Below are 27347 nucleotides of genomic sequence, written 5' to 3' on the forward strand. Positions count from 1 at the left end.
TGTGTGTGTGTGTGTGTGTGTGTGTGTGTGTGTGTGTGTGTGTGTATGGAGAGAAACAGAGAGAGAGAGATTTACTATAAGAAATTGGCTCATGTGACTATGGAGACTGACAAATAAGATCTGCAGTCAGCAAGCTGGAGATCCAGTAGAGCTGATGGCGTAGTTCCAATCTAGTCCGAGGAGTAGCAGGCTTAAGACCCAGGAAGAGCTGATGCTTCATTTTAACTCTGAAGGTAGGGAGAAAAACAATGTCCTGGCTGGAGGGTAGTCAGGCAGGAGGAATTCCCTCTTATTCGGGGGTGGGTTGGCCTTTTTGTTCTATTCAGACCTTCAACTGATTGAATGAGGTTCATCCGCATCAGGGAGAACCATCTGCTTTATTCAGTCTGTTGATTTAAATGTTAAACTCACTTAAAAATACCCTCACAAAAACACTCAGAATAATGTTTATCCAACATCCTGTGGGTCAGTCAAGTTGACACATAAAATCAGCCATCACAATTACTAACATCTATTGAGTAACATTTAGTTTTTGAGTACTTTCCAAGTATTAATTACTTACAAATGATCTCATTTAATCCTCACAAGCTGTAAAATACTTTAAATTATTATTCCAATTTTACAAATGAGGAGATTAAAGGTTGAGGTGTTAAATATATTGACTGAGGTCTCATAATGAGTAAATAGCACACTATAAAATCTAGGATTTTATACTTTCTGTTTTCCTTTCCTTCCTTCCCTCCCTCCCTTCCTTCCTTCTTTTCCTTTTTCTCTGTTTTCTTTCTTCCTTCCATCACAAATGATGGCCTCAAGAAATTAGCAGATCTTACTTCACATTAGCAAATAGCTCTTTATGTGTTGATTTCTACATAGCAGCATTCTATTTGTAGCTGTTGACCCAATAAAGGATGAATGAAAGTTTCTCATGTGGTAAGAAGTGAGAGAGTTTCTAATCATTCTCCCATTCCATACTGTGCCAGCATCTCCACAAGAGGCATGAGCAAGATGGTGCTGTTTGAAAAGCTGTCACGTGGAGTCTGGAATGGATCTGCTGGGACTAGGGGTCACTGAGGGATATGGCTCTGCCTAAATTAGTCAATTCTAGAAGTGGAGAGAGACCAACATTAGCTGTGGTGAATGGTCTGGGAAGTGTCTAGCAGTGGTGAGTCAGGCTCTGGAGAATGGGTGGCCTTGCACAGATGAGAGGTGGGAAGAAAGATATGAGAAGAACATTTCTTTGGGGAGTACACCATACAACATAATAGTGTATAAATAGAAAGTGAAGGGGGAAAGTGACTTTTAAATTAGAATAAAAGAAAACCAGTATGGGGATGGGGGGATATTTTATGTGAATTCGCTCACCCACTACCAGTTGGAGGTGCTTAGAGTTTTCTCTATTGATGTTATATTTTTTTCACCTTTAACATATCTGTTCAGATACCATCCATAAGGATACACATGAAGGTGTTAACCATGCTTGTGATGGAATCATGGTATATTTTCTGTTTGCTTACCAGAATTTTTCAGAAATGAGTTTTGTCTTCATATTAAGAAGAGAACAATCAAGGAAACTTCCTTTGTGGGAAAAAAAAAAATCACATTTGCTGTCCAGATGTTTTGACTAAAAATACCAGATATTTAACAACAATTTTCAGGCATCAGAGTTTTCACCAGAGAAGGAGTCCTAAGTCCTTGGCGCCATCACTTGAGCAACGTATTTCATTTTTCTGTGCCTGTTTACTCTGTTGAATGGCTTTAGTACTTGACTTTTTGTCTAGATCCTATATCCTCATAAACAAACATGAACTGATTTCAAAATGAAGGGGGAGAAGTTTCCAATGGGCACAAGAGGAAATGTATTCTGCCCTCTCATCCTGGGCTTACAGGTCAGCCAAAAGCCAGACTAACCCAATTGTTATACAGAGAAAATCCTTTATCTCATCAAGTTACAATAAAAAATGACCTGCAGGTATAATGATTGTAGTTTGATTTCCTACATTTTTAGACCCAGCAAAGTTGCAGGCTGCCAAGTTCCTTCTTTAAACTTCTTTGCCAAGTTCCTTCCAATGATTCTTGCTCTCATCTCTTGAAAGGTTAACAACATTCACACAACAGAATTTCCCTTGATTTTCCCAGGTCTAGCTAGCATGCATCAAATAAGATGCATAGATTCTTTGGTAGGAAGAAATGTGGTAGTGGGCAGTGAGAGGAAGCTTCAGATAAGGCCCAGGGATATCTACAGATCCTTTTCAGCCTGTAGATAGTGGTTCATTTTCTCATCCTTTCCCAACACATAAGGATAATAATAATATTCATTTATTAAACTCTTACCGTGTTCAGCACCTTACATGCATTATCGCATTTAACCATCACCACAACCCAATGATGCAGAACTATTATTCTCCACCCCTAGCAACTGAAGAAACTAATAGGAAACTGATTCTAAGAAATTTTAAACGACAATTTCAGGTTATTCAAGCAGGATACAGAAAAGTTAAGATTCAAATCCAGATCTGCCTAGTTCCAAAGTCTATGTTAATACCTCTGTACTATAAGATCATGTAGCCATGGATATGGAATTTGTGGTTTTACCAGTATTTATTCTCCCACTCTCAGCTTCCTCCCGACCCCACCTTGACAACCACTTCTATTTGTATCTGTTTTTATAAAATAGGTATTTTTGTTTTGTGAGTAAACTTGCATAAATATTACTTTACATTACATTAGCATTACCTTTAAGACACATCCACGTTGCTATTTGTGTATTTAACGTGCTGTTTCTAACCATTTCATAGCACTCTGGATTGTACTTCCAACCACATTTTACCCATTCTGCCTGCAGTGATGGACACCCAAATTACCTCCAACTCTCTGAAGAGTTCAGTTTTATTTTTCTCCACAGAGTACATTAACCATTAAATAATCTATCCTCTCCCAATTTGGCAGATATTAATATTGCTACCTCAGCTTTCTCTTGATTCATATTTGTATAGTATACTTTATTCTAACCATTCATTTTCAATTTTTATGTAGTAGTTGTGGTGCACGCGCTTAGTTGCTCCGCGGCATGTGGGATCTTCCCGGACCAGGGATCGAACCCGTGTCCCCTGCATTGGCAGGTGGATTCTTAACCACTGTGCCACAAGGGAAGTCCATTTCCTTAATTCTTTAAAAATATTACTTCATTGTCTTAGTGAGTCCAGTGTTGTTATTGAGAAGTGCAATGCCACTTGACTTTTGTTCCTTTTCAGGTGATCTTTCTTACTAGAAATTTTTAGAATTTCCTCTTTTTCTGTATGTGCTCTAGATCCATTTTCTCCTTAACTCTCTTGCTTGTTCCCTGATAAGTTTTTTTTCCAGACTGAGATGTGTCATCTTTCTTTAACAATGGAAAATGTATCTTTATTATTTCTTCCAATGTTTCTCCTTTGGGGATTCCCATTCTTCAAATATTGATACTTCTACATTTATTCTTCCAATCTCTTAGATTTTTAAAACAATATTTTCTCATTTTGTTCTTTCTTGTTGGCCTTTTTTGAGAGGTCCCCAATTGAATATTCCTACTCACTAATTTTTTTAAGCTATGTTCCCATCCTGTAATATTTCTCATCTACATAGTCTTTATTCCAGCATTATATAGAATTAGTCATATATGTAATTCTTTGTTGTGATTCTTATTAGTGCCCTATAGTACAAAATATTCCTTTCCCTTCTTAAGGACACATAGGATGATTATTTTAAATTCTTGATCTGTCTGTTTCAAAAATTCTGTTCAATGCGCTGTCTTCCTTTTATAGACCTCAGTGTATCCTTATTTTGGCATATGAGTTCATGTCCCCTGGGGGTAATGGATACTCTCTAGTGCTGTGTGTTGTGGAAGCACTGAAGATCTGGCCCCAGTCTGTGTTCCTCAAGGCACATTTCAAATGAGTGGTGGGGATAAGCCCCAGACATTGCAGAACCATTGATGACCATCCTGTTTGCTGCCACTTCACCAGGAGACTCTCCTGGCCAAGATTGCACAATTAAACTGCTGGGAAAACAACAGCACCTGGAGAAAATATTACTAGGCCACCAGTTTGGGGTTTGAGAATGGAGGTTTGTTAGAATAATTGTCAGTGTATGATTGGTCAATCTGCAACTCTTTTCGTGAACAACGCACCAGGGTAGGGCTTTTGCAGTGTCTTTCCTCCCACTACCCACTGCAACCATCCTTCCCTTGCAGGCTTCAGCCCTCATCCAACCTCATCCCTGCCTCTATCCCACATCCCTTGGTCCAGGGCATCCTTCAGACTCCTCAGGGATTTCTCATAGCTTTTTTTTTTTCTGAATTGTTCTTCAAATTTATGCTTTAGTCATTTTTCTAGTGTTTTTTGATTTAAGAAGAGGAATTCAACAACCTATGACAGTTTACCATGTTGCCAAGCAGAAAAAAATTGGACTTGTTAAAATGCTATGCAAATATAAATTGTGATAATAAGGCAAATACATGATAATTATCTAACAACGAAATTCTGAGGGCTCAAAAAAAGAAAAGGAGATTACTTACACAAATTGGTTATTTTGTGACATATTATTTGTTATTGACCTAAAATGACTGTGGGAAGTTAGTTGTTTTTTTTTTTTTTTCCAAACAGTTTAAATGTCTGAGAAGAAGAAGGCTGGACAATAAATGCTAGAGAAGCAGTGACAGGTGATCAGACGATGCCAAGGTTTTCTCTTTGAGACTCACGGGCAACTCCACCATCATTACACTGTCTTCCCTGTGCAAATATTGAATCTTTCCCTCTTGAGACTGGACATCATCTTGCTGGGTTTGCTCCCTAGATGACATAGCAAATGCAAGGTAACTCCTGGAATGATGTAACTCAAACAAAATAATGAACACCAGTGCTCAATGTTTTTCTTCTGAGAAATCTCATCAGACTCCAGGCCCTTTCCCCTACTTTTCTCAGGACCTCTCAGCTAATTAGATAAGAATCTATGCACACTTCCTGCGGGCCTCAGTAGTCCTCCCTCACAAAACCCTGGAAGCTTTAGAATCAAAGGTCTGCATGTTAGCCCAGGTAATCACAAAAGGCAGGACCTGGCAAAGGAGAGATTGGTTAACCAGTAACAAAATCATAAGTAGCTCTGACTCCTCCCCTCCCATAGCAGAATCCACACGTAGATGTGATGAGAGTCCTCGATCTGGAGGTATAGCAGAGATATCTACTCCCAGCCATTGCCATGAACTAGTCACACACTCACAAGCCAGGTCACTTCACCTCTGGAAGCTTCAATGTCCAAATCAACTTAGAACTGTTGTGAGTACAGATTGCGTGTGAAAGCATTTCAAAACTGATGAAGTACCAGATATGCTTGTATTGAATTAGTATTATTATTAAATAAACAGGGTTCATCTCCCCAAACATAAAGACTTGTCCCTAGGTCTACACGTTCTGTAGAAATAACTTTCCTACACACCTCCCGATGCCTAGAAATCTGAAAACTCCTTTCCTTTACATTGAGATCTAAAGTATAAATCTGCATGAGTGGGGATCTACTTCAATTTATCAGTCATAGAAACCTTGGCTAAATGCATCTTCAGGGCATTTGTTGAAATGAGGACTGTGAGTCTCTAAGGTAGAAGAGGCAGATGTAGCTAAAAATGGTAAATCTAGGTGCCTGGGAACGTTGTTTATTATAATTTTGCTCTCCTAAATCAGCTTTCTTGGCAGAATTGCTTAAAAAACAAACATTGTTTTTGCAAGATTCACCCTAGATGTCTAAACTTTTTAAACCATAATAATCAATTTTTCTGATTCCTAATGTTTATCTAGCACCTGACGCATTTTTTCAACATCTTTACTGGAGTATAATTGCTTCACAATGGTGTGTTAGTTTCTGCTTTATAACAAAGTGAATCAGCTATACATATACATCCTGACACATTTTTGATTAATCAACACTCTATCTTTCATCAACAGTTCAGCTAAAGAGCTGCAGTCCAGGAGTTGAAGGACCCCAAAATCTCAAAGCAAGAATAAAAAAGTCTGTCCTCATTTAGAAAGTATCAAAATGTGAGTTTATGTAAGTGTTTGAGGGGTGTCTTCTTTACTATATTTCCTTCAACACTTTGGACAATTCATAGAAAAACCAATTACTTTATTGTGCTTGACTATAATTACTTGACTAAGTCAACTAAATTCTGTCCACTATGAAAAACTATCACCTGATGTTGTTATGCTATTATTTCCCCCAATTTATACTTTAAATAACATATTCCTGGTACTTCCTCAACCTACAAGGTTCCCTTATTCCAAAGAAACAACTTAATATTAGATTTAACCACATGGCACTGGCATTCTTTCAGGTCAAAAATGGTTAAAGATTGGTGCAGATCATGCATAGATCCAGACAGCCTAGATTCAAAGCCCATTTAAGTCACTTGCAAGTTCTCAAACCACAGATGATTATACAATGTTTCTAAACCTCAGTTTCCTCATCTGTAAAATGGGTGTAATAATAGTACCCATCTCAGTTATGAGAATTAAATGAGATAACGTGCAAAAAGTGCTTAGCACAGTACCAGGCACACGGTAGTTTCTTAGTACATGCCAACTTAAAAGAGAGAAAGAAACGAAGCTGATCCATCCCATGTTTTCCCAATGCTTAGCACACTGCTAAACCTGTTATATAGACTAAATAAAGTTTTTACCAGATTGACTGGTTTTGGCCTTCAATTTTATCAAAATCATCTATTATGTATCCATAATTCTTTGTGAATATTGGGTGTTTTGGTCTAAGAGCCTAATGTTCCTATTCAGTTCCATCTATTTTCTCAGTGAATTGAGTGTTTGGGATGACCCGGAGCTCCAAATTTTAGAGGTCAGAGGGAGGAGGAGCAGTTGTGAGGAGTGGCCAGTGATTTGGAGGAAAATCCTGCAGTTGTCAGGTTCTGTAAGCCAAATGAAAAATGTGTTTCAAGAAAGAGGGAGTGAGAATATGAGCCGTGTGCTCCTGAGAGGTCCAGTAAACCGAAGGTTCAGAACCAAACATTGGGTTTGGCAAAAAGGAAGTTACTGATGACCTTGACAAAAGGAATTTCAATGGAATGCAGGAGACAAAAGCCAAAATGGGGCAATTAAAGACAGAGTGAGAAGAAAAGATGTGAAACACTGAGAACAGATAATACTTTATGGCTTTCAGTATAGAGGGGAGCAGAGAAGTGATGGCACACTCGGTAGGACATATAGGGTCAAAAGGGCATTTTTTAAAACATTTTTATTGGAGTATAATTGCTTTACAATGGTGTGTTAGTTTCTGCTTTATAACAAAGTGAATCAGTTGTACATATACATATATCCCCATATCTCTTCCCTCTTGCACCTCCCTCCCTCCCACCCTCACTAACCCACCCCTCCAGGTGGTCACAAATCACTGAGCTGATCTCCCTGTGCTATGCGGCTGCTCTCCACTAGCTATCTATTTTACGTTTGGTAGTGTATATATGTCCATATATACACTACCACTCTCTCACTTTGTCCCAGCTTACCCTTCCCTCTCCCCACGTCCTCAAGTCCATTCTCTAGTAGGCCTGTGTCTTTATTCCTGTCTTGACCCTGGGTTCTTCATGACCATTTTATTTTATTTTATTTTTTTAGATTCCATATATATGTGTTAGCATACAGTATTTGTTTTTCTCTTTCTGACTTACTTCACTCTGTATGACAGACTCTAGGTCCATCCACCTCACTACAAATAACTCAGAGAAAACCATAATTCAAAATGAGTCATGTACCACAATGTTCATTGCAGCTCTATTTACAACAGCCAGGACATGGAAGAAACCTAAGTGTCCATCGACAGATGAATGGATAAAGAAGATGTGGCAAAACGGTATTTTTAAAGATGAGATTGAACACTGATAAGAGCAACCTAGTAGAAAGGGGAAAAATCAGGAAGAAGAGAAGAGACAATTGCAGGACCACAGTTCTCACACAGAGCAGAGGCAGTACAATAAGTGCACAAGTGGTGACATCAGATTTAAAACAGAGCAGGGATTGTTCCTTTAGATAGGAACTATAGGAAAGTAGAGTATGGGGTATAAAGGCAGGCAATTTGCTGAATTTGCTCATAAAAGATGGAGTACTTCTCTTCTGATGGTTTCTATTTTCTCAGTGAAAGAGGAGTCGAAGTAATCAGTTGAGAATGAGTAGAGGAGACGGGCTGAAGACAGAAGAGGAAGTGTGACTAGTCATTTGGGAGTGGGAGAGCAAATGAACTAGGAAAATGTAGTAGAATTGCCAGACTATGCTGAGGGTCCGTTTGAGATATGTGGTTGTAAATGTAAAGCTAACCAGTTAATACCATACTGTATTTTCCTTCAGCCTTGTTTAGCTGCTCAGATACAGGCATAGGGTAGACCAAGAGTGGGTTTAGGGCTTCTCTGGTGGCACAGTGGTTGAGAGTCCACCTGCCAATGCAGGGGACACGGGTTCGTGCCCCGGTCCGGGAAGATCCCACACGCCGCGGAGCGGCTGGGCCCGTGAGCCATGGCCGCTGAGCCTGTGCGTCCGGAGCCTGTGCTCCACAACGGGAGAGGCCACAGCAGTGAGAGGCCTGCGTACCGCAAAAAAAAAAAAAAAAAGAAGAAGAAAACAAAAGATGCAGACGTAGAGAATGGACTTGAGGACACTGGGAGTGGGAAGGGTAAGCTGAGACAAAGTGAGAGAGTGGTATTGACATATATCCATTACCAAATGTATTATAGATAGTTAGTGAGAAGCAGCCGCATAGCACAGGGAGATCAGCTCGGTGCTTTGTGACCACCTACAGGCCTGGGATAGGGAGAGTGGGAGGGAGACGCAAGAGGGAGGGGATATGGGGATATATGTATACGTATAGCTGATTCACTTTGTTATACAGCAGCAACTAACAGAACAATGTAAAGCAATTATACTCCAATAGAGACATTAAACACACACACACACACACACACACACACAAAGTAAGCAGGGAAGATAGAGTTTATTAGAGTTGCACTGCATGAAATTAAAACTTTGGAGGTTGTGTAGATGCTGTAGTGAGAAGGTCAAGAGTATGAGAATGGAAACTCATACTAGAGATTATCATACTAAGTGACTAAGCCAGAAGAGAGAAAGACAAATATCGTATGATATTGCTTATATGTGGAATCTAAAAATAATAATAATAATACAAATGAACTTATATACAAAACAGAAATAGACCCACAGACGTAGAAAACCCATTTATGGTTACGGAAGGGGAAGGGGGGGATAAATTAGGAGTTTGGGATTAATATATACACACTACTGTATTTAAAATATATAACCAGCAAGGACCTACTGTATAGCACAGGAACTATACTCAGTATTTTGTAATAACCTATAAGGGAAAAGAAACTGAAAAATTATATATATATATATATATAACTGAATCACTTTGCTGTACACCTGAAACTCACACAACATTGTAAGTCAACTATACTTAAAAAAAAAAAAAAGGAGTATGAGTGTGGAATGGGAGGCTGAGGTCAAGTGGAGGATAAAAATCATGGAAGTGGGAACTTACGTGAGAGGGCAGCGTGGATGAATTACCTATGTGGAGATTCACATCTCCAAGAATGCTGAGGATTGAGGGTGGAAAGGAAGGCAGTGATTCCTGTGCTTCCATGTTCATAAACAAGGGTAGTGGAGGAGGACTGAATGTTGACTGCAAGAATGAAAGGCACTGGGTGGTCCAGACTGATGGCATGTGCTTGCAGAGAATGGGGCTTTTGAGAGAAGGGAGAAGAAAAATACTCTGGAGATATCAGCGAAGAGCAAAGAGGACATATGCCTTATTCCAAGCACTGCAGTATATTGGGTTCCTTTGGCCAGGGGTCCCATATTGTGGAAAGCAAAGAGCACAACCACCATGTGAGAGTTGCAGTCTAAGACAGAGAAAGAAGCAAAGGGCGTTTTCAGAAAAAGGATTGGAAATAAGGAATTTTCAGTTGATGACAGAGCTTTGCCAGTGGCTCAGTGGAAGGGCATGGGGTGACAGAGCAAGGTGGGAGATTGGGTTAGAGCAGTAAGCACCAAGATGTATGGAGGCAAGAATCTAAAGAAGATGGAAGACCTAGGAGACTTGGACTTCTGGGGGCAGCTGGAAGTTCTCTGTCTTCAGGAAAATGAAGTTGCCTCTGTTTCCCCTAAATCAAGAACCGCTCTGACTGTTCCCCGTGCCCTGCACAGAGTCATAGTAGACAGAGGGGTTAATTGAATGAACTAATGAGTGAATGCATGACTTTTGTAAAAGATAGAGGGAGATCGGTGCCATGAGAGAGGGATGGAGGGAGAGATTCATTGGAAGATCAGAGGGCAGGAACATTTTATTGTGAAGTAGAAGACCAAAGTGGAAAGAGCAGAATCTGGAGTCGAAAGACATGGTTGAGTGCCCAACCTACCATTTACCAGCTGTAGGTCTTTGGGAAAGCTGGATCACCTGTCCACATATCACTAGTCCCATCAGTAAAGCAGACCTTTCCTCTTCAGGAGACCTTGAGCTGCAAATGACGATCACCTCTCTAGGGCTCCTGTACTTTTATTGCAGCACTTATTGCATTGCACTTGGAAATTGTATAGTGCTATACAAACACAAGAGCGACAATAAAAATAGAAGAAATGGAGCAGGCTCTTTATCCTTGCTAATTCCAGCCCTTTGCCTGTATGCCCGTACCACTCCCAACTACTTAAAGGGCTACTATGAAAAGATTCATTCCCTTTGGTTTTGAAAGATTTTCCATATTATCACAATACATTAATAACAGCTAACTCGACAGAGAGCTTTCTCGACAACCAAGTGAGAGTAACTCAGACAAGGGTCCAAGGCCAGGTTGGATTACCTTAGGATGTGTTATGAGGAACACCATAGCCTCCTGAGGTGGCTGAACATAAACAAGGCTGCCACAAGAGCCCAAGAAAGGAGGGATCAGTGCCATCCTTTTCCATACATGCCCAGGAGCAGTGCAGGTATGTACATGTTGGAGAGATGATGTTTTTCTTTGATTTGCCCATGTTCTAAGTGAGAAGTTGTGCCCAGTTTTAGAAGCCACAGAGCCTCGATAAGCAGAGGCAGGGTTTCCGGAGGCAGAAGTCACTAGAATCCCAGTCAAAAGTTGGCAAGGCTTGGGCACAGCCTTAGAGAAGCAAGTTAACCTCTCAAGGTCTCAGTCACCTCATCTCTAATGAGACAGCCCAGGTCTGTTTACAGAATTCCAGGATCCCAAACCTCTGGCACCTGCCGATGTCAGCAAGACACTTTTTACACCCCCAGCAGCACGAAGCAGTGGAAATATCGGTACCAGGGCCCATGGCATTCTCTCCACCACCGTTTGCACCTCTCCCCCCAGCCCCTGCTGAGACCTTCAGGATTCCGTGTCACCTGCAGTGTCAGTAAAACCAGCTGCTTCAAGTCACTGCAGTCAGATTCAAAATGGACTGAGGATAAGAAGCGTGTTTCTCTGCTCTCTGATTTCATGAAAGGGGGACGTGATATGTAAAGCTAAGAGTGTAAGTGTGTGCGTGTGTGTGTTTGTGTGTGTACCATGTGCTCGTGCACAGAAGCACACACGCACTTCTTTTTTTTTTTTTGCAAACACTCCCCAAGTCCAGCCCAAGGGCTCGCAGTCTCCCAGCATTGATGGTAACACAGCTACCGCTAGCACTCGGGAACCCCTAAACCAACCAGTGTACTTTAGGACTAGCCCTTTCTTACTTCCCATTTCTACACTGCGTTCCAAGAACATTTAGAAAAACACCTTTCGCCCAGTGTCTTCCCTTGCCTGGTGCCCAGGGAACCTGGGTGCGTGGATGTATCGGGTGGGAGGAGATACCTTTAGCCTTCTTATTTTCTTCATGACTCCCTTAGCCTTCTTATTTTCTTCATGACTCCCCACCATCATCAACACTCTTCCCCACCCCCTGAGTACAGGCCCAATGTCCCAGTTCGGAATTTAACATGTTTTTCCGTTTGTGAGGAAGGGATTGAAGTGGATTTGCTTGTCCCAGTAAGCAACCGCTGGCTGTCCTCCAAGAGATAAACCTCAATCCCCCTAACCTGCCCCCTCCTTCTGATGTCCTCGGTTCAAACACTTGGAATTATCATTCACATTTCCCTTTTGGTGTACTCACAGCTAATCCCATTTTCCATGGCCTGAATGGGTATTAAGAGTCCTCTTTATGGCTCTCCTTTTCTCTGTATGTCTATCCCCTCTAATCCAACCTGCATTCACTCTAAATCCACCATAAAGACGGCTCCCACCCCATGTGCTTCAACCGCCTTTAAAATAAGGAAGACCTTTGTCCTCCACTTCATGGTCCCCACCTGCTTTTCTCATTTGTTGTCCTCCTTCTCCCCTTCACTCTCTGCTCCAGGTGCCCTTACCTGTTCAACCACCCCCTGCTGTGGCACTGCCCCTGCAGCCACCCTCCAATTCTTCATCGGAAGAAGCTCCACTTATCCATCAATGGTGACCTCAAATTTAGCCCCTTCCATGAGGCCATTCCTGATTCTCCCACACACAGGAAATCTCTGCTTCCTTTGAATTCCCCTGGGGTTTTGCCCATATCCCTCTTGTGGCCTTTATCATATTCTGACTCTTGGTTGGGTTATATAGTATGTATGTGCTTATCTCATTCCTCCTACTGGTGGAGGAGGCCCCCAAGAACCTTGATCTCCACCTTTCTCCGCCCGTCCCCTTCACCCCCACAGCCCTCCATAGCACAGTGCCTGGCATATAATAGCTAATTTTGTTTTTTTGTTGTTGTTGTTTGTTTGTTTTTTTGGCTGTGTTGGGTCTTCGTTTCTGCGTGCAGGCTCTCTCTAGTTGTGGTGAGCAGAGGCTACTCTTTGTTGCAGTGCATGGGTTTCTCATTGTTGTGGCTTCTCTTGTTGCAGAGCACGGGCTCTAGGTGTGTGGGCTTCAGTAGTTGTGGCACGCAGGCTCAGTAGTTGTGGCTCGTGGGCTCTAGAGCACAGGCTCAGTAGTTGTGGCGCACCAGCTTAGTTGCTCCACGGCATGTGGGATCTTCCCGGGCCAGGGCTCGAACCTGTGTCCCTTGCAATGGCAGGTGGATTCTTAACCACTGTACCACCAGGGAAGCCCTAATAGCTAATTTTGAAACACAAGAGAAGGAAGCGAGATGGAGTAAAGAAATAAAAGTATGATGCATGTTCTTGAACCAAGCAACACCAGAACAAAACCAGTTCTAAATTAAATAAAGTGATTATTTTTTAGAGAAAGTACAAGATTAGATGGATACTCTTAACTCCAGTGGCCTGATGTTTCTGGAAACCTCTACATGTTAACTTTTTTTCAAGGCTCTGGAATCCATTTCCAAGTAATAACCCCCTACCAAGACATTTACAAAAGTTACAAAGTGACTAATTCTTGGAAACTTTCCTTATGCCTTGAGATTTCTAACTGGGAAGAGAGGGATGGAGTGAGCTTGGAGACGACAGAGGGAGAATGAGAATGAGAGAAAACCCAGCCAAGCACAGGACTGAGCTCTGGGTAGCCATTAGCTCTAGGTACTGGGAAGCTCTTCCACAAACATTTTAGAGTATAAACTCTAATTATCTGAGTGTCACCAAATAAATAGGGCAGAGAACTAAACTTCAATTCTCTTTTGTCAGATATGAATAAACATTTATCACTTTGCCTCACTATCTTGTGATCACATGATCCACTTTTGCCTCACAGCAGTCCTTTAAAGTGACCTCTGTGATGGGAAAACTGGGGTTACAAGAAGCCCAGAATCCTGAGGATGACTGATGGATACATTCCATCTGGGCTACAATTCCTGTGGCATAGAGCTAAATTCATAAGCCTGCAGAGCCACCCTGTCACTCTTCCATGATCAGGAATCCTGTAGCCAGATGCAAGTCAAAGGAATTTGGTGGCACTCATGAGTGAAAAGACAGAATATTTCTAACAGATGAGAAACTGAGAAGTTACCCTGAGCACATTGCTTCACCAATGTGTGCCTTGCTTTCACCATCTGGAAAATTAAGAATACCTCTAAAGTACCTCTAAAGCTTTCAGGTACTTTTCAGGTACTTTTTATGTGGAACAAATAGAAGGTGGGTTTGGTGAGTTCTTTACTTGTAGCTAGAAGAAGAAACTCCAGATCTTCTCCAGAGGGATTAGGATTCAGGGTTGAAGAGAGGTGGTGGGTCCAGGAAAGAAACAGTTTTCTTCCCTCTTTACTGAATCTTTCTCCACTTTTTCTCTGCTCCAGTTTGGAATTGCCCTCTCTGTCTTCTGTATTCCCACAGACGTTGCTTGTTCCACATGTATTTAGCTATAAAAATGCCGGAGGGACACTTGCTAAGGATAAAAGGGTAAATTCAACAGGAAAATACAATTCTAAATTTGTATTCATCTGATAAAAAGATAACAATCCTAAATTTGTATTCATCTGATGTCTTTAAAATATATTTTTTAAAAAATGAAGGAAATGATTGCCGTACTGTCTTTTGAGGAAACTAGCTAGAGCCCATTAGTGGAATTTTTATTGTTTTCTCTACTACAGGTTTTCTACAGTCCCTGCTATCCCCTTGGCCAAAAGAGATGCTTGGCCAAAGGATGTGGGCATCCTTGCCCTGGAGGTCTATTTCCCAGCCCAATATGTGGACCAAACAGACATGGAGAAGTTTAACAGTGTGGAGGCAGGGAAGTACACAGTGGGCATGGGCCAGACCCAGACGGGCTTCTGCTCAGTCCAGGAGGGCATCAACTCCCTGTGCCTGACGGTGGTGCAGCAGCTGACGGAGCGCACGAAGCTCCCACGGGAACCTGTGGGCCGGCTGGAAGCGGGCACTGAGACCATCATCGACAAGTCCAAGGCTGTCAAAACAGTGCTCGTGGAGCTCTTCCAGGATTCGGGCAACACCGACATGGAGGGCATAGATACCACCAGTGCCTGCTACGGTGACACTGCCTCCCTCTATTCAGTGTTGCCAACTGGGTGGAGTCCAGCTCCTGGGATGGTACGTGCTGCCAGAGGCTTATGTGAGAAGGGAGCTGGGTTGGAGGCCGAATCTTCAGCTTCCCCTTTCCTTGGGTGGTTTCATTCAGGGAGGGAAGGACACCTTCTTCATACAGCTGCTGCGATCATCCAACAACCACAATGATAATAACCCCTGAGACGTGTATAGCTTTATACAGTTAATCAGGGAGCATGTTCACAGAGTCATTCATTTGGTCCTCACAACAGCCTAGGAAGTGGGTGTCATACCTGATTTACGGGGGGAAAATGGAGGCTCTAATATCTTACACGTAGTGCATGGCAGAAGCAAGACACCAAATCAAATTTGGTATATTTCCCATTTCATTCTTCCTGTTTCTCTAAGGTTTCTCCCAAGTCTCTGAATGGGAAAGAGATTGGTGATGTTAAAAGATTTAAACAAGTTTAGGTGTTAGGGAAAAACACCCTGATAAAAATAGACCCAAAGAATCACAGGATAGACTATGACACAGAGTATTTCTACTTTCTCTCTCTTACCTGGTTCCTAGGAGAGTTAGAAACCTAGGTCTGTCAATAATTGATGACAAGTCCCTTAACCTCTGTGAGACTCAGAGTTTTTGTTTGCCTACCTGCCTTACAGGCATTAAACAAGATATCAATGGAGATGTGAAAAAACAGTACCTGGGCAGACAAGGCCCTACATTTACTAAGTTGGAAACCAGAATTTAAACTTTAGAAACCATAAGAAACATTAATTATAAAATTAATTATGAAGTCTTGATGTTGGCGGTGACCCTAGAGACTATCTAACCCAATATTTTTCACTTAAAAAAAGAGGGCAAGAAGAGTTTAATGGTTTGTCTCTGTTCATGCAACAAGGCAGTACAATTCCATACACCCATTCAGTGTTTTTTTCAACTGCCCTGCATAGCCTCGCCATCAATGATTCCATTGATTTGGCATGTTCTAGTCTCTACATAATCAAACCTGTACTTGCAGTGCTTCTCCTGCTTGGCATTTGTATTATTACCTCTCCAGCAACCCCTACTACCGTCACCACCAATATGTCCAACCCAGCATTTAGTTAGAGAGTAGAAGTGAAGGACAAGGGACACACACCAGCCTTTAACCCAAAATCAGAGCCTATATTTGGGGGCATTATCAGCTTCAAACATGTCATTTCAAATGAGTAGATTCTGCTGAATGGTTGGGTATTCCACAGGAGAGGGCTGCAAATGCATCCTTCTTTAACGTGATGTCTTGCGGGGAAAAATTCAAACAAGCTATTAGGATGTAAATTGTTAATTTATACTCAAACAAAAAGCATATTTAAGCTTGAGTCTAATGGCAACTGCCAAAACAAGACAAGGCCAGCGTAGATGTGATCTCTGCTTCTGACCTGGCCATCCACCTGGGGACTCTCAGATGGGAGAAGGTGGTTCTGGGACTCACCAAGAAGTTCTGGACCACTCCAGAGAGACAGCAGGGTATGAGGGAAGGAAAGAGTGGTACTGGCTCAGATTGCCTGAGAGACCTCATTTTTTCTCGTCTTTTTTTGTTTTAAATGAAGGTAATTGAAACCAACAGTTAAGTACACACACACATACACACACACACACACACACACACACATACACACACAAACACAAGGGTGAAAAGTAAAGAAAAATTTCCCTTTGACACTCCATTACCAACTCCCATAATTTAACACTGACGGTTTCTATGTATTCTTCCAGGAATTTTCTATATACCTGAAAGCACACCCTTATCTATTCATTTTTTAACATTGTACACATTATTCCTCATCTCTATGATGTCTTAGACGTCATTCTATAGATAGATAGATATAAGATAGACAGATAGATAGATAGATAGATAGCTATACACATAAGGTCACCTAAAGTCATTCTTTTAAAAGCCACATAATATCCTATTGATAGATATGCCAAAGCTTAGTCCCATATAGATGGATATTTAGATTGATGTATGTTTTTGCAATTATAAATACTGTTTTAATGGATGTTGTACAATAGCTTTGCACGCTCATGTTAATATGTTCTAGGAATAGATTCCTAGAAGTGGAATTGCAGAATAGTTTGATCTAAAAGTTTGATAGAATGTGCCAAATTGCTCTTCAACATGTTGTACTAAAGTGCATTCCTACAATATATATTATCAAACTTTCTAATCTTTGTCAGTTTAATAAGTAAAATAATAGTATCATTGATTTTCCTTTGCTATCATAAGAGAACTTTGATATTTTTATGATGTTTATTGGTCATTTTTCTATTACATATCTTATCTTTCTTATGAGGCGCTTATATATGAATGAAAATAATCCTTTGTTGGCTTTATGTACTGTAAGTACTTCCCCAGTTTGTCTTTTGAGTTTGTTTCTGATAGAAGGTTTTAATTTTAGGCAGTCTAATTGACTGGTTTTTTCCCTAATGGCTTCTAAATACTATTCTATAGTTTCCTAATTTTATATACATATATAAATTTTGTTTATCTATATTATATGTTTATTATATATTTTATATATTTACGTATATAAAATTGCAGGAAAAAAAAACAATACTGTTTCGTTGGGGTTGGAGTTTGAGTTGTTATATAATCTTAAGAGAAGGTTCTTGGGTTTCAATGAATTTGGGTTGGAATCCTGACTCTGAATCTTTATCCTACCATCTATTAGCTGCATGGCTTTAGGTAGGTGACTCAGGTTCTTTGGGTCTCAATTCCTTTGTCTATAAAGAGGAGATAACTGTATCTGACAGATAGGCTTATTGTGAGGACTGAATTATACAGAAATAATGGCTCTCAACACAGTGCTGGCGTAAACCCTGGGGGCTTCCTCACAGTTTAGGTAGAATACTAAAATTGCTGCCATGTTTCTCTCACAAACGCAAGTTTGAGGGCGGGCAGTACTATCAGATGAGAGAGGAACAAATATATTCAAGACAACAATCATTTATTGAATAATCACCTGGCTACTACAGAAGTAGTTACTATGGATCACCTACATTAAATGTGGTTACTTGACACTAACTCTTCTCAGAAGGAAGGTAATACCAGATTGTTCGAAGCACGTGGTTCAGGATCCAGTCAGAACCGGGTCTGAATATATAATTCCGTATTCATGAGGTGGGTGACCTTAGACAAATTACTTGGATTCTCTAGAAGGCAGTGTCTCCCTTTGTAAATGTGGATATTTCCTGCCTCACTGGATTATTTTAAGGATTGTTTGAGGATAGCTCGTGTCTATCTAGGATTTCAAATATTAGTTTCCCTCCCCATCCCTTGGCCTTCTATGATTTGAAAGAAATTTCCACTGTAGTGCTATGAAGTGCTGTAAGGTGATCAGTACAAACCTAAATTATCTCCAGAAGTGCTAATTTATGAATGTTTCATTGAATTCAGAAACTGAATTCTGAATAAATGAGGATTTTACAGCTAGGGCCACAGAACACTGAGTTTTGACATTGCATTTCAAATGTGTCATGATGAATTTCACTAGAACAAGTTCCATGGGGCAAGAATTTTTATTTTGGTTCAGTGATCTATCACCAGTACCTAAAATTGTGCCTGGCATACAGGAGGCTTTCAGTCTACTTGAGATTTGGTAGTGATAATAATTATTTCTTGTCTCTCATTACAAGTCACTATGCCCTGGTGGCCTGTGGAGACATCGCAGTGTACTCCAGTGGTAATATTCACCGCACAGGCAGGGCTGGAGCTGTGGCAATGCTGGTTGGGCCCAAGGGCCCTCTAGCCCTCGAGAGAGGTTTGTGGTAAACAGTGGCTATGTGGCGCTGGGAGACTGTGCATGGCGTAGCCAAATACCTAGCTCCTAATTCCAAGTTGGACCACCCACTATGCAGGGCTGAAATGTGGATCTGATGATGCTATTGACTGCCTCCAAAAGACTGGACTGGGGAGCAGAGGGCAGGGAGGAGGGGAAGAGAGGGATCAGCAAGGTTGCCTCTTCTGCACCATCACACTTTGGGATAATGATGTGTGGAATGGCTGGCACTGATGCTGCTGACAAGGACCCTTTGAGAGCTAAACAGACAACTGAAAATGAAAGAAGATAATTGAGTATAAAGTGAAAGCTTTCCTTTGAGACTTTTGGTGTCTATTCCAGATTTTTTTAAGCCCATCTAGGTATGGAAATGGAAATATAAATCTCATTTATATAAAAGTGGCAATTCAATCAACTCCTTTTGAACACATGAGGGATGCTCGGTGGGCTCAGGCTTGGGTACGAGAAAGATAAAGACCAGGGGGCTTCTTGTATGTGGCTCTCCTATCCTCTCTGCTCAACGTGGGCTGCCTTGTACAGTCCCCGAATCCCTCTGTGTGCCTTGCCAGGGCTTAGAGCAACCCACATGGAGAATGTATATGACTTCTACAAAGCAGATATGACTTCAGAGTGCCCACAATTGGATGGGAAGCTGTCCATCCAGCGCTACTTACGGGCCCTGGACCGATGCTACATGTTATACCGTCAAAAGATCCAGAACAAGTGGGAGCAAGGTATGGGGCTCAGAGGGCAGAAGGTGGGGACCCTATTCACACGAGGCCAAGAGTATGTCCTAACCTCTTAAGACAAGGACTCTTTTCTCCTCTTCAAATGATCACAAGAGAATTGTTTCATGTCCCCTTCTTCTGACACTCTTTCCTGGGCCTGGGCTAAAGTCCCTTTGGAAGTCACCCAAAGTCAAGCATGAAATTGCCTCTAACTTGAGTTAAATGAAAGAAAGTAGACAATCCAAGGTCAAAGCTGAAGCCAGTGGGTGCCAGCCACCTGGGGAGGTACTGTGTGAATCAGAGTGACCACGTCCTATGGAGGCCAGGATTCGTTTCTGTTGAAGTCAGGAGTAATTTGACTCTCGGTTTATAGTTTGCCACTTTTTAAAGTCTGGTTGATGTTGAAAATTCTTACCTGTATTTTCAGTATACTTAAGTGTTATCAGTGATTCTTTTTCTTTGCCTGGTAGTGTTGGAAGTTGATTTTATTTTCACCTTACTTTCTGAAGTTCTCTGCTAAAAAATATGTACCAATTCCATAATCAGAAAAGAAACGAATCTTCTTTTAAAAATAAAGAGAAACCCATACACTTAAAAAATAAAGGGGGGGGGGGTTCCTACCTGTTTAGCCATGCCCAGCTGGGCGCCTAAAAAAGGCAGGTTTCAGTGTGGGAAAAGGCATGTGGTGAGGCATCAGAGCATGGATGCTTTAGGGGTGTCCTGAAGCATCTTGCCCCTCTCTGCTGCACTGGGTGGGATGTTGGCTGCCTCCATGGGAAAGGAGTCGACTTGGACATCTCTGCCTCTGCCCATCCACTGTAAAATTGTTATTGGCTAATTGCTCTGGCATCCTCTGAATTCTTATGACATTCTAATTTTAGTCCTTAATCTCATATGGAATTTGATCAATGCCGCTTTGGATCTCAGCACCGAATTGTAAACTTTCCTAAGGGCAGGGGGTGCATTGCTCTTCTCTTTGGAATATGAGAGAGTCTGGAGTGTAGATCCAGAGACACCAGAACCCAAAGCCAAAGCCAGCTCTTTTCAAGCTGGGTGACCTTGGACACATGACTCAGCTTCATATTTTGGAGACTGTTTTCTCCCCTGGAAAATAGAGAAAATAATACAGTACGAGGTTGATTTGAGGAATTATTTGTCATAGAGGTTGGCAATGGCAGACAGGAAGAAAATATTTGTTTCTTTACCTTCTTTATGAGTCGAGTGCTTAGTAAAATGAATGAACAAACCTCTGTGTGTTTGCCGGAGGTAGGAGCCAGTTTTCTGGGAGACCTCAGCACAGTTAGATCTTGGAGAGTATGTCTAAGTGGATCATGCCACATCCTTGCTTTCACACTTCTTCTTCCATCTGGCATCTATCGACATTTCACTCCTGATGATTTACAGTTTGTGATCTTTCACACACCCTTCTGCAAGAGGGTCCAGAAATCCCTGGCTCACCTGATGTTCAATGACTTTCTGTTAGCCAGTGGCAACACACAGACCGGCCTCTATAAGAGGCTGGAAGCCTTCAGGTGAGTCCTATTCATAAGAAGGAGGAGGCTTCCTCATGCCTTGAGTCTGGACCACCAGCCACTCCTGTGGGAAAAGACAACAATCCTCCAACACAGTAGAAATGACACCAAGTCCTCATGTGGGTTAGTGCGTTATTGTCTTCTCAGAGACCTCATCCTGTATCTTAGGGAGCACAGGGGCACTGCCAGAACCTCTAGATCAAGTGACTATAAGAAGCTTCAGAGAGTAATAAAAAGGGGAAAGGGAGTGTGGCTAAATTATTCAGGCAATAAACATGTTATGAACATCAACTATGTGTCAGACAACATACTAAACTCTGGGGACATAAAAGTGGATGTGACTCCATGATACCTGCCTAGAGGATCTCACAGTCTGTACAGAAAGAAACACCTAGAAGCAAATAATCACAATGCAGGATGGCAACTTGGGGAGTGTCTGGTCTCATTCCCACTAGCCATTGGCTTAATGAATTTCTTGCTTGTTGCCTCAAATCCCCGCACCTATGAAATAGAGATAGTCCAGCTCACTCCCCTTCGTTGTCAATAAAGCAGGGAGAATGCTGTTTATTGATGTGATACTCCAAGACATTCAGAAAAGAAGAATACAAAGAGTTCTCACTGGGAAGGGAATCTTTCCCTTTCTTCCTGGTATCTGTTCAAGTTTTGGAGTATTTTACCAACATCTGCCCCTGTTTCTAACTACTACTGCTAACCCTGCCACCAACATCCGAATTAGCACAAACACTGCTTCTAAGACCTACCCCATGGAAAAACATTCTAACATATACCAAAGATAATAGCTTAATATCTCTAATATATGAAAGTCTCATCAATAATAAGAAAAACACACTAAGTAGAAAACTGAACAAAGTATATGGACAAGAGATTTCCTCAAGGAAGAAATGCACATAATCATATTTTTAAATGTGCATACCCATTAGTAACAAATATAAACAAGTTAATGTTTTCTTTAGATAGCGTTTAAAATTTTTGTATACCCAGAATTGAGTCTATGAGAAAATGAGCAATAGTAAACTGATACAAAGATTTGGGGGAGTAATAGGAAAACATGAAGCAAAAGCCTTAATAGATGTGCATCTTTGGCTCAGTAATTCCACATGTTTAAAAGAACATGTAGCTATTCCTCAGAAAACTAAAAATAGAACTACCATATGACCCAGAAATTCTAGTCCTGGGTATACATCAAAAAAACCCCAAAACACTAATTTGAAAAGATACATGCACCCCAACGTTCAGAGCAGCATTATTTACATTTGCCAAGGTGTGGAAGCAAGCTAAGAGTCCATCAACAGATGAATGGATAAAGAAGATGTGGTACACATATACAATGGAATACTACTCAATCATAAAAAAGAACAAAATTTTGCCATTTGCAACAACATGGATGGACTTGGAGGACATTATGCTAAGTGAAATGAGTCAGACAGAGAAAGACAAATGCTGTATGATATCACTTGTAAGTGGAATCTAAAATACAACATACCAGTGAATATAACAAAAAAGAAGCAGACTCATAGATAGAACAAACTAGTGGGTACCAGTGGGGAGAGGGGGAGGGGCAACATAGGGGTGTAGGAGGTACAGACTATTGGGTCTAATATAGGCTCAAGGATGTATTGTACATCACGGGGAATATAGCCAACATTTTGTGATAACTGTAAATGGAAAGTAACCTTTTAAAAATTGCATAAAAATTTTTAAATGAAAAAAAAGTTTCCTGAAAAAAAAAAAAATAACATGTAGCTATTCTCTGTAGTATTTTAGCTAATGAGGACAGAAATGCTGCAATTGGTTAAAGTAGGGTGCATCATATCATGGTCCATTTGGCAGCCTTTAAAAATAATGTTAGAGGGCTTCCCTGGTGGCACAGTGGTTGAGAGTCCGCCTGCCGCTGCAGGGGACACGGGTTCGTGCCCCGGTCCAGGAAGATCCCACATTCCACATGCCGCGGAGCAGCTGGGCCCGTGAGCCATGGCTGCTGAGCCTGCGCGTCTGGAGCCTGTGCTCCGCAACGGGAGAGGACACAACAGTGAGAGGCCCGTGTACCGCAAAAAAAAAAAAATAATAATAATGTTAGAGTAGCTGACAATGTCATAGAGAAAATTAGTTAAGGAAGCATGCTAAACAGAATGTATCGCATGATTTTACTTTCCAACAAACTGTATAAAATTAGGAATGGATTCCATAAGAAAACTATGACCTAAGTGCTCTCTCTGAATGGTAAGACTATTAGTGACAGTTTTCCTCTGTGTTTTCTGTATTTCCAAATATTCTATTATAAAAAACATGTGTCCCAAAGTCTTCTCTCCAGTAGCTGTTACACTATTCCCCGTGCTGCATTCCTTCCCTCATGTGGCTTCTCACCTGGCCTATTCCCCTGGCTGCCTCACAGGGGGCTAAAGCTGAAAGACACCTACACCGATAAGGACATAGAAAAAGCATTTCAAAAGGCCTCTCTAGACATGTTCAACAAGAAGAGCAAGGCGTCCCTCTACCTCTCCACACACAACGGGAATATGTACACTTCATCCCTGGATGGATGGATGCCTGGCCTCACTTCTGTTCCAGTGAGTACTGCATGTGACATCACCTCCTCTTACCCATGGCCTCTGGTCTGAGGGTTCAACCAAGTTTTGTTCCTCTTCTGGTTCAGAAGCTTTTCAAAAAGGAACGAAAGAAGGAAGGAAGGAAAATGAAAGAAACAGGTTTCAAGGGTGTATGGGTAGGCAGATGTACCATCAGTATTAAACAGTGGTCTCCAAAGTGAAGTGCACGTACGATGCCAGGGGATGAGCAAGACCTATTTGGTGCAGCAGGAAAATAGTAGAACTTTTATGCATATTTTGATCTCATCCTTTAAAATCTCTGTACTCAGTAAAGCATGTTGGTCAAAAGATTCTAGCTTTAGAGCCCACAACCTGTGTTCAAATCTCTTTACCATTTATTAGCTTTGACCTTGGAAAAATACTTAACCTTTATGCGCCTTCTTTTTCCCAACTATAAAATTTGTACAATAACAATACCTACCTTCTAAGGTTTTGATGAATGTTAAATGTCTAAAGCAATTAAAACAGTAATGCTCAGCAGGGGCCCAAATGTTAGTTTTTATTTTTATAGATATTCTATTTTGTGGATTTTACAAGAAAACACTTGCACTAGTACATGCATACAACATGAGAAAAATATATATGTATATCATTGGACTTGCTCAAATTATTCCTAATGAGGATACAATAAAAAAAGTTACAACTGCTGAAGCAGTGCCAGTCAACATGGGAGCCTTGAGATGGGTCCAGTGGTCTGACCTTCACTTGGAGGTGCCTTCAGAGTTCACTGAATTCAGCTTGGCTTCCTGCGTGGGGAGAAGTTCCTTTTACATCCCAGAGATTCAGTTATGCTCACTGTGGCTTCTGTATCTTAGACTTTAGCTGTTCTCCTCTTGGTAAGTTTTCCTCCTTCTGGGCCCACCCCCAGGGTCTTCCAGAAGCCCCTGTTTGTGTAGAGTGCCCAGAACCCATTTCTAGTTGCAAGAGGTTGACTAGACTGGTGGCTTCTTTGCAGTGCGGAACATAATGTTGATGTGTGGTTTTAGGTTTTGATTCCTTTCCCCTCAGTCACTCTGCCCAGGACTTGGCTGGCTCCAGGATTGGTGCCTTCTCTTATGGCTCTGGCTTAGCGGAAAGTTTCTTTTCATTTCGGGTGCCCCAGGATGCTTCTCCAGGTGAGTCCAGTCTTTTGATCAGGCACTCCTGGCCAGTTTCATCGGGTAAAAGAAACCACTTTCTGCCTCACCACTACCAAGTCTCCCACCTTGATAGAATTATGTTGTGATTAAGAACAAAGGAAAGCCCTGAAGGGATTTAAGCAATAGAGTAAGTTTGTCTAATTCATGTATCCGAAGCACTTCCCTGGTTACTACTTAGAGACTAGACTGATGAGAAACAAAGGTGAATATGGGGAAACCAGTCAGATTGTTCCAGCAAATAGTCTAGGCAAGAGGTGATGGTGGTGGTTTGGTTGCAACTGGTTAAAGAGAAATTGATGGATTTGAGATATCCAGGAAACATTTGTGGATTATTTTATGATGGACGTGATCAAGGGCATACATCTAAGCGCTAAACGGGATACACCTTGACTAAATGAGGGTCTGCCTGTATGTTTTGCTAACATTATGTTTGCTGAGCTTTATCATTTCTTGACATTCTAAGCCATACATAGAGTACTTTCCCCTGGGGCGGGAGCTCCCACAGAGCCTGGCTCTCCATTGGACTTGTGATTGGTAGCAGTGATGACAATGAAGTAAGTTTAAGAGTCTTACTTTTGCTTCCCAGTCTCGCCGCCCCCCACCCCCGGAGAAGCTGGTATCCAGTACATCAGACCTGCCAAAACGTCTCACCTCCCGGAAGCATATGTCTCCTGAGATGTTTACAGAAATAATGGACCAAAGAGAACAGTTCTACCACAAGGGTAAGAAAAAAGGCAGAAAGAGAGGAAGGAGGAGAAGGCAATTTTTCTCAGATTCTATGCCAGGAGCTGAGAGCCAGGGATTCATCAGAAGTCTAGAATATAGTGGGTGAGAGTGACGACTTCTATCAGATATGATTGGGAGAAGGTTTGTTAGGTTCAAAAGGGGAAGAACTGGGTGGGGAAGCAGAAGACAGAGTTGGGAAGAGGTAGGAGGCAGCATGTGGCTTCCCAGCACTGAGCATAGATAACCACCCAAAACAGGATACTGGACAATGAAGTCCCCTGGAAACCAGGTGTATGGTCTTTGAAAACACTATCTACGCCACAGTTGAAAAAGCCCAGATTTTGGAGCCGGATATCAAAGTCTAAGCTGAGCTGTGGTACTTATCAGCTCTTTATCTTTGAGAAAATTATTGAAGTTTTCTCAGTTGCCTCATTTCTAAAATCATATGAACTTTGCAGGATTGCCAAAGAGATTAATGAATGAATTAATGATAAATAAGTTATCGGCAAATATTACTGTCTTCTTTCAGCTACCCCCTTTCCTTACCAAACATAAAACAAAATAGTGCCCCCAAAAAGCAACAAAGGAAAAGTACACCAAAGCACAAGTTAGGACTGGAGAAGCCAGATGGTGATTTTAAAATCAGGGTAACCATATTTTTTCAAGCAAAACTTGGGACACATGACTTGCCCTGAAAAGGAGACTGAACTTATGGAATTGAGAATGTTCCAGAAAACCTAGACCTAGTAGTCATTGATCTTATCTGGAACAGGGGACATGTTAGAGCAAAAAACAAGCCAAAATAAAATAAAAATAGGACCTCTGAGATGAACGTTAATGGACAAAACTTTGAAATACTACAATGAATCAGAGTTGGAAAACTTAGGGCTAGGAAGGAAGTGTCTATTAGAAAACAGGATGCTCTGAGGTACACCTCAAGCTAGGTACCATTGGCAGAAGGACATGATGAAGATTTCAATGGATGCATGTTTACTGCAGAAAAACGGCATACTCCTATAACAAAATTTCTAGTAGGCAAGTCTTAGGTACTAGCTCCAAGAGAGCTGCTTCTGGTTCCTCTGATGGCCCAGTGCCCTACTGGGTGTAGACTAGATGACCTCGCCACCCCTTGCAGCACAGCTGGGAGAGCTCCACGTGAAGGTCTAGGCGTCCCTATTACCATTTTCCCTTCCTCAACCCCATGCAGCCCTTTGTGAGTATTGCCTCTTCTCATTCCACAGTGAATTTCTCACCACTTGGTGACAAAAACAGCCTTTTCCCAGGCACTTGATACCTGGAGCGAGTGGATGAGCTGTACCACCAAAAGTATGCCCGGCGTCCGGTCTAAAGGTGATGAGTGAAATTTTAGAGTGTAGGTGGCTTAAAGATTTTCCTCTGGGTGACAGATGCAGCTCTGAGAGTGTGGCCAGAGAGGGTTCGTAGCTTCCAAAATGATCAGAGGTGGGGGGTTTGTACCACGAGGACCAAGTAAAACTCTTGGGGCTCTTTGCCCATGAAAGGCAAAAGCTGGGGGGAGGGGCACGTTCTTAAATCTTGAATCTGAAAAAAAGAGTCAACTTGTTTACCTGATCTACTCATGATAGGAAGCTCCCCTAGAAGCTTGATAGAAACAAAATTAGCATCCATAACAGAAGCAGGCAGGCTGTAAACCTGAAACTATGGAACTCATTACTCCAATGGGGCGAGTTGGTAACAAAGATGAAGAGCATCAGAGAAGGACACGCCAGTGTGTTGGAGAGACTCATAAGGAAACAGGGT

At 41.6% G+C, this 27347-nt stretch overlaps 1 protein-coding gene across 1 annotated transcript in view; it reads left to right on the plus strand.

The window, feature by feature from the left end:
• The window catches only part of HMGCS2 (3-hydroxy-3-methylglutaryl-CoA synthase 2), a 30999-nt gene extending 4083 nt beyond the window's left edge, over positions 1-26916 (plus strand). The window contains 11 exon segments of the mRNA XM_029226957.1: positions 11399-11544; positions 14583-14994; positions 14997-15043; positions 18674-18798; positions 19386-19550; positions 20911-21076; positions 23490-23631; positions 23633-23664; positions 24712-24821; positions 25442-25564; positions 26810-26916. Coding sequence (XP_029082790.1) covers positions 11399-11544; positions 14583-14994; positions 14997-15043; positions 18674-18798; positions 19386-19550; positions 20911-21076; positions 23490-23631; positions 23633-23664; positions 24712-24821; positions 25442-25564; positions 26810-26916 — 1575 coding nt within the window.
• Positions 26917-27347: the final 431 nt, after the last annotated feature.

Source organism: Monodon monoceros, unplaced genomic scaffold (assembly GCF_005190385.1).
Source record: "Monodon monoceros isolate NGI ecotype Baffin Bay Population unplaced genomic scaffold, NGI_Narwhal_1 Super_Scaffold_18, whole genome shotgun sequence".
NCBI classification, from domain to species: Eukaryota; Metazoa; Chordata; class Mammalia; order Artiodactyla; family Monodontidae; genus Monodon; species Monodon monoceros.